Below are 14,324 nucleotides of genomic sequence, written 5' to 3'. Positions count from 1 at the left end.
AAATTTTGCTTAGTCCTGGTAGACATCGTCTTGAAAATGTTTGGACACCATTGGGCTGTTACACATTTTTTTTATATTTTTATAGCATTTATCTTAGGAAATCTTTGCATGCATGCAGCTCGCGGCAGTGAAGCGTGTGATGCTGAAACTGAGTGATCCTCATCTTTAGGTTTTATTTTATTTTTTTAATATACCTGGGGTGGCACTGTGGCTTTATGGTTTGCATGGTCACCTCACAGCAAGAAGGTTGTGGGATTGCTTCCCATCTGGCCCTTTCTGTGTGTGAAGTTTGCATGTTCTCCCCGTGTCTGCGTGGTTTCCCTCCAGGTGCTCCCACTTCCAAAGACATGTAAGTTAGGTGAGTGTGAATGTGTTTGTCAGTCTCTCCGTGGCCCTGCAGTGGATTTACAGCCTGTATTTTTCCACGAAATGCTTTGTTTTGTTTCATCAATGATTAAGCTTTGCAGTACTATGTTACGATTTCATAAATAATGTTAAGGTGTCTTTATTATCCCAAATGGAGCAGTTTGTTGTGCAGCCAGCAGAGAGAACACATTCATACATACATAGACTTAAATACGACATGAAAATCGCCAGACAGTGGACACAATAATACAACATAAAAAAACATGATACATTAAAAACAACACGCCACAATAGTTAAAAACACTCATGTGGTAGTGTTTAAAAAAAAAAACTGGTGACAGTGGGTATAAAAGAGTTCTTGTATTTATAGGTTTTACATCCCTTGGACACAAATGTATGGCCAGACAGAAGCAGTTTGAACTCTGGGCACAAGGGGTGACTGGTATCATCCAGTATCGACCACGCCTTCTTCATGAATTTTTATGTATGGATGGCACATCATTTAAGGTAGCCCCGGTGTCACAGACTGAACGCCCCCCCCCCTTAAATTGGTCTGCCCTGCGCTGGGAAGGCAGGGCAGGGCAGGGTTACGCATGCGCAAATTAACAGGGTTGATTCTCTATCAATCTGTGGTGCAAATTTGGTGAGAATCAATGAAGTAGTTTTGACATATTCCTTCAAATCCTATATAAAGTGATGTCTTGATCCAGAATCTTGATCCAGAACCCGGATCTGGATAACTTCCAAAACACATTTTATTGAATCCCTCTTATCGAGCGGACAATACAAGTATGAACCGTCTGTTCCTCTGTAGATGAGCCATGGTCACAGGCGTACAGTCATGACATGACATGAATGAAGCAGTGTGCTCTTAACATGTCCACATCTGCTGGCCCAGCGTGTCCTGTGGGCAGTGTGCTGCAGGACAGACACCGCATCATGTGGAACAGAGCTCACGTGAGTGATGTGACATTCAGATCGCCCGCTGTGCTAGCTCGCTGCAGCCCGTTGCAACAGTGATATGACAGCAAGCAGACACACACGCGCCACAGTGGACAGTTGTGAGGCCATGTCCATCAACACACGGCACATGTTCCCCAGCAGTGATGTCCAGAACCAGAGATCTCAACAACTGCTGCTGTCAGCGGACACGCCCCCTGTCCGTTCAGCGCACACACAGTGTCACTCTCTGTTTCTGTGTTATGGGATCATTTTTAAAGTTATTTGTTATATAGTTGTTAAGTTATTTGTTTTTTATGTAGTACCCTTACCACCACTCTATACTACTCATTCTTCAGAATGGGAGGGTGCTTTGGGTCCAATCTCCAATTAAGGGTGTTAGGCCCTTCCCAACATGTGGTATGGAATGCTGTCCTGGTAAGTGGATTTTGATTTAGAGAGGAAACGTTTGTTGCCAACATATAAATTCCTTTATTTATTTTCGTAACACAAAAATGACACACATTATCAAATCCCACAAATGATCCCAGGTTTGCTAAAGCGCAAACACATCACCCCAATAAAAACAAACCCACATAACTAATTCCCAACTCTAAAAATAACATCCCCACTTTTCAGACTCCCCTTGAAAGCACCACAACCCGGGCACATGCACATTCACACATTCCAGTCTCGTACTTACGCTGTCCAGGCGAGAGGAACTGATGAAAACCAAAATAACTTGCCACCCAGGCCAGTCCCCAACCTGCCGTACAGAATCCACCGCTTTGACTGCGTTGAAACATTTCTGGCCCTGTGTAGATGGTAGAAACACAGCCACGGCCAGCGCATGGAAACAGGCTACCTGGTTGATGTCTTGGAATGTGCCGTATCTCTCCTCCACCCATCTTGGGCCGTCTCCGCAGCTCTAGGTACACCTGCGCTGCCAGCCGCTCTGAATGCGTCCGTCTCCCCGTTCAAGGTAGTCAAGCTCTCCTGGCTCACCGTCCGGTGCTTCTACCTGCTCTCAACCGCGGTGGCTCAGCGTCTCCTCCGTCTCCTCCGTCTGTTCGCCCACCAACAGTGTGGCGGCCACTGCGATATTTGTCTGCAATTTGGTCGACAAGGTGACAAGATGGCGCCTGTTTGTTTTGGCTGCTGCTCGTCTGTTGCTGCGTCAAATTTTTGTTTTGGATCTGATCGTGTGTGCTGTTATATTAGCTTTGACAGGCAGCGGTTGTGTTTGTGCTGTAAGGACTTACGACCGCGGCTCTCTTTTCAAAATTAAAGAGTCAATGGAATGCCTCTTTAATGACTGGGATCGCTACAAACAAACTTTTCCTCCCCCGTTCGTCTGCCCTCCTTCCTCCCAGGAATACCTGATGTTGTTGCGATGTCCAGGTAATCCTAAAAGGAGGAGAAGAGGCTACAGAGCAGGCGTCTAGGTTCGGGTCAGGCGTGAAGTATGGGAGGCGGCCCGTATACATCGGAGGTGTAGATGGCTGCGCCAGGTCCTCCTCCTGCAGGATATGGCTGGCTGTGCTGCCCTGTTTACACATCCCACCACCCATCTGCATAACGAGGTTCGGCCTGTACGTTCCTGGATTCCTGATGGATGTGCCTGGACTTCTGGTTCATCTTGGCTCTCTGTGTGTACATCCACAGAGCAACGTCAGTCCTGCTGGTACAGCTGGGCGTCACGTGATCGTGGGAGATGTCTGCAGGCAATCCCGCTGCGCCCCGTCGGCTCGACGGATTCGTTAACGCTGAGTCGGATTGGACTACTGAATTCCCGCTCCATAGCAAATAAAGCGCTCTCTATTAATGAGCTTTTCGTCAGGAAAAACCTGGATTTTCTTTACCTCACAGAAACGAGGCAGAGGGAAAATGAGTTCATTCATTTAAATGAGCTCTGTCCTGTGGGTTGCTTGGCTGTTGGGAAGCCCCGCCCCTGCCGCCCTGATGGAGGACTGGCTGCGGTGTACCGGGACAGGTACACATGCAGACTCACGAGCGCAGAACACGCCCCCTCTTTTGAGGCGTTTATGATGGAAGTTGGTTCCTCGAATAAATTTTTATTGCATATTGATTTATCGCCCTCCAGGTCATGCTGGGACTTTTCTTAAGGATTTTACTGATTTTTTTTTTTTTTTTTTTTTTTTTTTTTTTTTAACATCTATAATTCGTCTGGAAAAGGTTTTGATTGGTGATTTTAATTTACACATTGATGATGACACTTCCAGCCCAGCTAGGGAACTTATATCAATGGTTGAGGCTTTTAATTTTAAGCAGTACGTGTCAGGCCCCACCCACACTAAAGGTCACACCTTGGATTTAGTTTTTGCATTGGGGTTGCATATTGCCAATGTGTGTGTGGAGGATGTTTTTCTGAGTGACCATTGCTGTGTTTTCTTTGATCTGATGGCCCCACCTGAGCCTAGATCAGTACTTACTAGGGTGGAGAGGAGGATTATCACAGACGCAGTCGCTATGCAGTTCTGTGATAAATTTGACCCTTTACTTTTTAGTGAATTTACTGAAATTGATGGCTTTATGCACTGTTTTAACAGCCATTGTGCTATTATTTTGGATCAGATAGCGCCACTTAAAGCTAATAAGGTTTCCAATGGCCGATTCTGTCCTTGGATCAATGATGTGATTATGAATCAAAGGAGATTGTCGCCAGATTGAACGTTTATGAAAATCAACAAAATTGGAGGTCCACAGGCTACATTTAAGAGATCTAATATTCTCCTTAAATAAGATGTTAGAGGAGGCCAGGGAAAGCTATTTTTATCGGCTATCAAAAACCTAGACAGAGCTTTAATTCATTTGAAAGCTTGTCTCTTAGTCTTGTCCATCCAAATTGGAAGTCCCAAAAACCAGTTTTATTTGTTATTATCTATCGTCCACCTGGTCGTTACTGTGAGTTTCTCTGTGAATTTTCAGACCTTTTGTCTGACTTAGTGCTTAGCTCAGATAAGATAATTATAGTGGGCGATTTTAACATCCACACAGATGCTGAGAATGACAGCCTCAACACTGCATTTCATCTATTATTAGACTCTATTGGCTTTGCTCAAAAAGTAAATGAGTCCACCCACCACTTTAATCATATCTTAGATCTTGTTCTGACTTATGGTATGGAAATAGAAGACTTAACAGTATTCCCTGAAAACTCCCTTCTGTCTGATCATTTCTTAATAACATTTACATTTACCCTGATGGACTACCCTGCAGTGGGGAATAAGTTTCATTACACTAGAAGTCTTTCAGAAAGCGCTGTAACTAGGTTTAAGGATATGATTCCTTCTTTATGTTCTCTAATGTCATATACCAACACAGAGCAGAGTAGCTACCTAAACTCTGTAAGGGAGTTAGAGTATCTCGTCAATAGTTTTACATCCTCATTGAAGACAACTTTGGATGCTGTAGCTCCTCTGAAAAAGAGAGCTTTAAATCAGAAGTGTCTGACTCCGTGGTATAACTCACAAACTCGTAGCTTAAAGCAGATAACCCGTAAGTTGGAGAGGAAATGGCGTCTCACTAATTTAGAAGATCTTCACTTAGCCTGGAAAAAGAGTTTGTTGCTCTATAAAAAAAGCCCTCCGTAAAGCTAGGACATCTTTCTACTCATCACTAATTGAAGAAAATAAGAACAACCCCAGGTTTCTTTTCAGCACTGTAGCCAGGCTGACAAAGAGTCAGAGCTCTATTGAGCTGAGTATTCCATTAACTTTAACTAGTAATGACTTCATGACTTTCTTTGCTAACAAAATTTTGACTATTAGAGAAAAAATTACTCATAACCATCCCAAAGATGTATCGTTATCTTTGGCTGCTCTCAGTGATGCCGGTATTTGGTTAGACTCTTTCTCTCCGATTGTTCTGTCTGAGTTATTTTCATTAGTTACTTCATCCAAACCATCAACATGTTTATTAGACCCCATTCCTACCAGGCTGCTCAAGGAAGCCCTACCATTATTTAATGCTTCAATCTTAAATATGATCAATCTATCTTTGTTAGTTGGCTATGTACCACAGGCTTTTAAGGTGGCAGTAATTAAACCATTACTTAAAAAGCCATCACTTGACCCAGCTATCTTAGCTAATTATAGGCCAATCTCCAACCTTCCTTTTCTCTCAAAAATTCTTGAAAGGGTAGTTGTAAAACAGCTAACTGATCATCTGCAGAGGAATGGTCTATTTGAAGAGTTTCAGTCAGGTTTTAGAATTCATCATAGTACAGAAACAGCATTAGTGAAGGTTACAAATGATCTTCTTATGGCCTCAGACAGTGGACTCATCTCTGTGCTTGTTCTGTTAGACCTCAGTGCTGCTTTTGATACTGTTGACCATAAAATTTTATTACAGAGATTAGAGCATGCCATAGGTATTAAAGGCACTGCGCTGTGGTGGTTTGAATTATATTTGTCTAATAGATTACAATTTGTTCATGTAAATGGGGAATCTTCTTCACAGACTAAAGTTAATTATGGAGTTCCACAAGGTTCTGTGCTAGGACCAATTTTATTCACTTTATACATGCTTCCCTTAGGCAGTATTATTAGACGGTATTGCTTAAATTTTCATTGTTACGCAGATGATACCCAGCTTATCTATCCATGAAGCCAGAGGACACACACCAATTAGCTAAACTGCAGGATTGTCTTACAGACATAAAGACATGGATGACCTCTAATTTCCTGCTTTTAAACTCAGATAAAACTGAAGTTATTGTACTTGGCCCCACAAATCTTAGAAACATGGTGTCTAACCAGATCCTTACTCTGGATGGCATTACCCTGACCTCTAGTAATACTGTGAGAAATCTTGGAGTCATTTTGATCAGGATATGTCATTCAAAGCGCATATTAAACAAATATGTAGGACTGCCTTTTTGCATTTACGCAATATCTCTAAAATCAGAAAGGTCTTGTCTCAGAGTGATGCTGAAAAACTAATTCATGCATTTATTTCCTCTAGGCTGGACTATTGTAATTCATTATTATCAGGTTGTCCTAAAAGTTCCCTAAAAAGCCTTCAGTTAATTCAAAATGCTGCAGCTAGAGTACTGACGGGGACTAGCAGGAGAGAGCATATCTCAGCCGTGTTGGCCTCTCTTCATTGGCTTCCTGTTAATTCTAGAATAGAATTTAAAATTCTTCTTCTTACTTATAAGGTTTTGAATAATCAGGTCCCATCTTATCTTAGGGACCTCGTAGTACCATATTACCCCATTAGAGCGCTTCGCTCTCAGACTGCAGGCTTACTTGTAGTTCCTAGGGTTTGTAAGAGTAGAATGGGAGGCAGAGCCTTCAGCTTTCAGGCTCCTCTCCTGTGGAACCAGCTCCCAATTCAGATCAGGGAGACAGATACCCTCTCTACTTTTAAGATTAGGCTTAAAACTTTCCTTTTCGCTAAGGCTTATAGTTAGGGCTGGATCGGGTGACCCTGGACTATCCCTTGGTTATGCTGCTTTAGACGTAGACTGTGGGGGGGTTCCCATGATGCACTGTTTCTTTCTCTTTTTGCTCTGTATGCATCACTCTGCATTTAATCATTAGTGATCGATCTCTGCCCCCCTCCACAGCATGTCTTTTTCCTGGTTCTCTCCCTCAGCCCCAACCAGTCTCAGCAGAAGACTGCCCCTCCCTGAGCCTGGTTCTGCTGGAGGTTTCTTCCTGTTAAAAGGGAGTTTTTCCTTCCCACTGTAACCAAGTGCTTGCTCACAGGGGGTCGTTTTGACCGTTGGGGTTTTTCATAATTATTGTATGGCCTTGCCTTACAATATAAAGCGCCTTGGGGCAACTGTTTGTTGTGATTTGGCGCTATATATAAAAAAAGTTGATTGATTGATGATTGATCGGCTGATTGCCTCAAATAAGAGAAATCCCAAAGTGCTCTTTGACACAATCAGCTCTATTGTGTCACCTGCTGCTGCTGTAACTCCTGTTCTTCCTGTGATGAGTTCCTTAATTTCTTCATTGACAGAGTCATAAAAGATAGTTTGCTGCTCTCATTGCCCTCTTGTTGTGATTCCTGGTATTTGGGACCTCCCACTCAATGCTGGACCTCTTTTAAGCTTGTTACAATTGAGGACATTCTATCTGTCATCAACATAATGAAACCAACCTCTGGTATTTTGGATGTAGTTCCTTTTAGATTGTTTATGAATGTTTTTGACTCTATTGGGCCTTGTATTGTTAAAATTTTCAGTATGTCTTTGTCGACTGGTGTGTTTCCTTGTTCTTTTAAACATGCTGTTGTGGAACCACGGCTAAAGAAAGCAGGATTGGACTCTATGGAACTGAAGAACTTTAGGCCAATATCAAAGACCCCCTTTTTGGCTAAAGTCTTGGAAAAGGTGGTCTGTGTCCAACTTAAATCATTTTTGCAGACTAACAACATCTATGACACATTTCAGTCCGGGTACTGTAAGTTTCATTCCACTGAAACTGCCCTGTTGAAGGTGGCTAGTGACATTATGATGGCCGCTGATAGTGGTAAATGTTCTGTGCTGGTTTTATTGGATCTGTCATCTGCATTTGATACCGTTGACCATGGCATTTTGATTAATAGATTGCGGGATACGGTTGGCATGTCAGGTCCTGTATTAGAGTGGTTTAGCTCTTACTTGGTTGGTAGAACTTTTAGTGTTTCTGTGAACAATGTGATGTCTGAATCTGCTGATCTTTTGTGGGGTGTCCCGCAGGGCTCAGTCCTGGGTCCGATTTTGTTCCTGCTGTATATCCTTCCTCTTGGTAAGCTGATCCAGCAGTTCTGCGATGTGTCCTACCATTTGTATGCCGATGACTTGCAGCTGTACTGTTCTTTTAAGACAACTGAAGCACAGAAAATTTGTTCTCTCATTAGTTGTCTCACTAAAATTACAGAATGGCTTACTGAAAACAGCCTGCAGTTGAATTCTAATAAGACTGAGACATTGATTGTAGCTCCAGATAGTGCTATGTCTGTCATTAAGAATCACCTTGGTAATCTGAGCAGCTCTGTTAAAGGCAGCCTGCGTAACCTGGGTGTCATTTTGGATGGAGGGATGTCTTTGGAACATCACACCAGGCAGCTCGTTAAGAACTGTTTTTTCCAAATTCGAAACATTTCCAAATTACGCAAAATGGTGGCTTTTAATGAGCTAGAGATGATTGTGCATGCATTTGTTTCTTCACGACTTGATTATTGTAGCAGTCTCTTTACATGCCTCAGTAAGAAAGAGCTGGCCCGCCTGCAGGTAGTGCAAAATTCTGCTGCACAACTTCTTACCCGCGCCCACAGGAGAATGCATATTACTCCTGTCCTCAAGTCTTTACATTGGCTCCCTGTTTTTTACAGGATAAATTACAAAATCCTCGTGCTGACCTTTAGAGCTCTACATGGGCAGGCACCGGAATACATTAAGGACCTGATCCAGCCTTATGTTTCCAGCAGGAGTTTGAGGTCTTCCAATCAGAACCTGCTGATGGTTCCCCGAACTTGTTTTAAAACTCGAGGGGACAGATCTTTTAAAGCTGTGGCACCTCACCTCTGGAATGAGCTTCCCTGTTCTCTTCGCTCACTGGATTCTGTGGATGTTTTTAGACAGCAACTAAAGACACATTTTTTTAAACTGGCATTTAGTGTCAATTTGTTTTATTGTTCTATATTTGTATGTGTTGTTTTTATTGTCTATTTATATCGTGTGAAGCACTTTGTGACCTTGGTCTGTGAAAAGTGCTATATAAATAAAGCTTACTTACTTACTGCTACTGAGTTCATGTCCGGGATAAGCTCAGTCTCCCGAGTGAGAGTGAAAGAGTTCTCTCCTCGACGGAGCCTCCCTTGTTGAAGCGCACCTCGTCCACTTCCGCATCCCGTTCTTCAGTCGGTGCCAAGCACTGAAACCTCACCTCACTCATACACTCACCCAATCACTCTGCACCACATGATTCAAACCATCCAATCAAAACCCACCAGCTGGTATGCATGCAATTCATTTAAGGACTCTCCTGATCCAAATCTTCCAATCAGACATTATTGCTGATAGCAGAAACACCATTAACCCAGTGCAACATCTTACCTTAATGCAAATATAAAATTTACATCAGGCAGGAGAAGATACACACATCTCCTTCCTTCCTAACTTTGATTTTCCTCCAGGCTACATGTAGTTATTGTAGTACTTATTAATATACCTGTCCTGGCAATGGTCTCTGTGTTTTTAATGTGACACATCGTTGGCACTGAGCCGTCATTTGTGGCTGTCAGTGAGTCTCTGGCCTCTGGTTGGTGATCAGCTCGCCGTGCGGTGTGTGTTCAGATGTGGCTGGCCAGTCCCCAACTGTACATACATGTCTGCAGTTCATGCAAGTGCGTTTCCACCCCCCCCGACATGCCACGTGTTGCGGATGGGAGGGAGCGAAACATACGCACACCTTGTGTTGTTCGGGGGGGGCGGGCTGCAACACACGCACGGCACATGTGTTGAGGGGGGAGCTGACACTCTGACACGCCATGTTTTATGCCTCCACAGTCGTGGGAGCACTTACACAAATTTCACATCCAGCTCGAAAGTGGTTGTCTGCGCACTATTTTCATGTTGACAGCATGAATGGCCACACATTTTCTGTCAAGCAAGTGGTGTTGGATGTTCATGAGTGTCACCTGGAATTTGGCCTACACCTGCCGCGAGAGGGATCGAATGGGGTCTCACGGGGCACACTCTGTCTTTTGGCCGCTGTTGTGCGCGAATAACTGTAGCAACAGGTGTACGAGACATTACAGGTGGCTCAGATTTTTCACAAATGGCATGCAATTCCTCCTTCATGTGCTAGTCGGCTTCAGTCGTGTTATGTGTGAAGGGGCCCTTAGGTTTAACGTCTGCATTTCTGAGCACCTCACATAAGGCACCCCACGAGTTGAGTTTGATGAGTTTCAAACAGGCCACGTGGCCAAAATGTTGTAACCCTGTCAGTGTCAGCATATAAAGCGCTCACATAGTCTGCTCTGCACAGCCCTCACAGCAGCAGAGCAATATGATGAGAATTAATCATTTAAAGTGTGAGATCCTCAAACTGTTCAGCATTTTGAAAACATCACCTGTTATATTAAATAGGCACACCAAACGAAAATAAAAATGACATGACACAAAACAAACACACAAAATGATTAAGTACATAAGGTACTTTTACTAGTTTAACAGATGGTTGATAATAGACCCACATATAAATGCAGTACATGTGATCGGGTGTCATTAACATTTATTTGACTCTGGAGTCCCACAGAGGAGCCAGACATTGTTTTTGGACCAAGTATGGAAACACTGTTGTGCTAGTTTTGAGCAGAAACATGCAGCGTTTCCTAACATTGACACTTTATGAAACCATTTAATACGTTTGGTAGATGGCCACATTTAACAGCTAATATACTTATTCTGCTTTCCATTTTCACTTCTTTGCAGATCTTTGGCTTCCTGGTGACGTGTGTGTACGCCCTCAACACCTTCCTTGCAGTACGGCGGTGGCGGCGTGGCAACGGGAACCAGGGGGCAGCTCAGACCAGCGAGTACATGCGAGCACGTACGGCATCTCGTGGAGAAATAGAGGCACGTCCTGAGCTTGCTTGAAAGCTGGCAGGTCAGACAGACTAATGGAAGGTCTCACTCCTGGCAGCTGAGCACGAGGAACGCCACCTTTGAGCCAGCATTCCATTTAAACTTTGAGCACAACGGCTCATCTGATATTGCTTTGAATTCTTACCACAACTCTTGGAATTGCACTGCCTTTGTGATGCGTTTGGCTTTGTTAACTTGACATCCTGGCTCCAGCCACACATGAAGGCTCCAAGTAAAAGAGCTCAGATGGGACTCAATCTGAAGAATTTCCTGAAGCGTTTCAAATAACTTGAAGGAAGCCGTGTGAAGAACAACCTCCACAGACAGCCCAGGGTAAACTGACGTCATAACTTGAAGGAAGCCGTGTGAAGAATAACCTCCACAGACAGCCCAGGGTAAACTGACATCACTACAAGTCTGATGTAGGTGTTGAGTTTATGGAAAGACGTAGCTTTACTGTGAATGAAGATAACTCAGAAGATTTTGTATGATTATGATGATCAGGCTGCTGTTGGTCAAGTCTGTGTTGACAAATGCGATTATGGTTCCAAGGATGTCATTAAATTAGGCACATACTCTCCAATCAGGATTCTGTTCAAATGACACCATGACTTTATAATGTTAACATCTACCTTTGACTACAATCCTGGAATTTATGTTGTCTGTGATGACATAGAGTTGGCTTCTCCTTTTGTCTGACTAATTTTATGCCAATAATGTGTGATTTTTAGCACGTGTTTAGTTCTTTGCTTCCAGCTACGGTGACATTTTTAACTGCAGTAAAGTCCGGCAGCACACGAATAGTCAGTAGGGTACGTTAGACTTTGACCCCAGACTCATTGATGATGATCTTCAAGGGTATTTTGATGTTTTAAACGAAAGTATGCAGTTAAAAAGCATTACGAGAAACTATTTTCCAAACTGAGACCACATTTTAAAATGGTAAAAAAACGACATAAAATCATGACTGACATGAAAGGTAGAACTGTGACTGTGTTCTTTTCACCAGAGTTACAAAGCTTGCGTGTACACATGGTTCTCCTTCATAAATCTCAGTTAAGCCATGGTCACAACCCGCCGTACTTGCACGTGCGTGCAGTCTACTTGCAAAAACTTGGGCTAAATTTGGAGATCCGTACATCGTAAGTACTGCCTCAGTACGAATTTAGGAGCATGCAGACACATGCAGACACGCCGTAGAGGTTTTAGTGCATGCAGAACTTTCACTGCGGTCAGGCTGTGGATTCACCAGCAGTACAGATGACGCACGTTGTGAGTACTGCCTCAGTACAGATTCAAAGCAGCACATTTTCATTCAATTACTATTGAATTAACCAAATCCGTACGGAGGCAGTAAGCTACTCACCACATACTGTGTAATTAAATTGTAGGTATCAGATCTTGAAGATTGTGATACACATATATAAATTAGAATTAAGTTAAGCTGATAACTAGCTGTAACTTTTCGAGGCAAGTAAACACTCGTACAACTGACCGCTGCAGGCTGGACATGCTCATGCATCGCCGACGCCGAAAAACACCTGCCGCTCCGGTCCCGCTCATAACACACATATCAAAAGAAAAACCGACCCCCCCCCCCCCCCCCCCCCAACACACACACACACACACACACACACACTGCTTTATTGTCAACTCTCTTTATCGTTACACTCCTAGAGACGTGCGTTGAACATACTCCCTCCCTCCTCTTGCTACTGCCTCCGTATGTTTTCACAAAAACGTAGTGGCCGTGGCATCTGCAGAAAACGTACGGCGAAAAAAACGCATGGTGGGTTGTGACCGGTGCTTTATTGTGAAAGTGCACATACTTGCATGAGCCTGCGATCCACTCCCATCTTTACTCATGAATGAATGGATGTAGGTCAGGATCAAGTCAAGTCTGGGAACATTCACCAGCACAACAGAACTGCCTGGATGACAATCACCCAGACAGACAACTGGTCCATCCCCATGTAGGTTGTAGACACACCTTCAAATAATCATTTGCATATAAAATCTCTCTGCATCTGTTGCTCTCACAACGAACCTGTGCACAGAAGGAGGACACTTAAACCAAATTTCAAATTGAGAGAGCTGTCAGAGAGAATAAGTAAATAAAATGCTTTATTAGTGGGTCTTCGATCTGGAATCGCACACAAAAACAAAGCTAATGAATGGCGGAAAAAGTAACAGAGGTGATTGACTTTCCTCTACTGCACAGCTGTAACTATTGTAGCACCCACAATGAACAAAATAAATATTTACAAAAATTAATAATATTGAGGAGGTCTGATAAAAATTTTGTTCACATTTATTTAAGCCTGTATCTCACAGAGCAGCGAATGCTGACGAACATAGTGAATTTGGGGTTTTATGAGGGTTCGGAAAAGGTTACAAAACTGTTAGCAAACAGTGTTTAGCGTCGTAAACAGTAAATGTTGAACATGTTCAAAATTTCTTATTGAATTTATTTTTCCGCAAAAGTGTAAAACAGTTTTAAGTGCCACTTAAGTTCATAACGTGCCACTCAAGTTCTTCTTGGTTGGCAACCACTCTCTGACTTAACAGTGTACCTTTTTCTTATTCTTCCTCTTCTGCAGCAGGACAGCTGCAGCAGCAGTCAGAAAAGGCAGTTCTTCCTCACGTGCAGCAGAAATTCACTGCTTCCTGACATACGGGCTTGATTTTCACCAACAAAGTTGGAGAATCCAAAAATCGTTCCATTCATCAGTTGTTAGATAGTAGCCTTATGCCGCGTTCACACCGGGCGCGACGCGAGCGACTCCAGCCACAGGTTGCCATGTAATCCCTATGTAAGGACGCGTTTTGGCGCCAAAGCGCGCAGCGCAACGCGATGGACGTGAGTGAAGCGATGCAAGTGAAGCGATTTTGAGTGTTTTGTGCGTTTGTGGCGCGATATTGCGTCGCGTTGCCCTCCTCCCCAAATTCAAAAATCTGAACTTTTTCGTCTCGTCGCGCCGCGATGACCAATCAGAGACTGAATATGTAGTGACGTGGAGATGTCTGGAGTTTGACTGAAGATGTGAACATGTCCTGTCTCTGGTAGCAGCCTGTGAGCAGGACTTATGTCTCTTTTGTCCTTTATTTCACAATCATGAGAGTTTTTGGAGCGAACAGCAGCACCACAGCAGCGGGGAGCGGAGTTTCTTTTTATTTTTATTTTACGTGCGCGCTCGCACACGCGAATCGTCCTGGAGATTATTTTACTTATTAACTACACAGATGTATAATAAAACAAATGGTGACTGGTTTCTAAACACAATTATGACAGAGTTTTTGGAGCGAGCAGCAGCCCTACTTGCAGCAGCGGGAGCAGAGCTTTTTCCTTTTCCTTTTTATTCATGTGCGCGCGCGAGCGAATCTTCTGTAGAGAATATTTTATTAATTAACT

The 14,324-nt window shown here is 43.3% G+C and overlaps 1 protein-coding gene across 1 annotated transcript in view; it reads left to right on the top strand.

Moving 5' to 3' along the window:
- The window catches only part of cmtm4 (CKLF-like MARVEL transmembrane domain containing 4), an 87,249-nt gene extending 75,750 nt beyond the window's left edge, over positions 1 to 11,499 (top strand). The window contains exon 4 of the mRNA XM_034192320.1: positions 10,760 to 11,499. Coding sequence (XP_034048211.1) covers positions 10,760 to 10,924 — 165 coding nt within the window. The 3' untranslated portion in view covers positions 10,925 to 11,499. The remainder of the gene's footprint in view (positions 1 to 10,759) is intronic.
- The last annotated feature ends 2,825 nt before the right edge of the window (positions 11,500 to 14,324 follow it).

The sequence above is a fragment of the Thalassophryne amazonica genome, chromosome 2 (assembly GCF_902500255.1).
Source record: "Thalassophryne amazonica chromosome 2, fThaAma1.1, whole genome shotgun sequence".
Lineage (NCBI taxonomy): Eukaryota > Metazoa > Chordata > Actinopteri > Batrachoidiformes > Batrachoididae > Thalassophryne > Thalassophryne amazonica.
The sequence above is the reverse complement of the archived record's forward strand: the minus strand, read 5'-3'. Positions and strand labels throughout refer to the sequence as shown.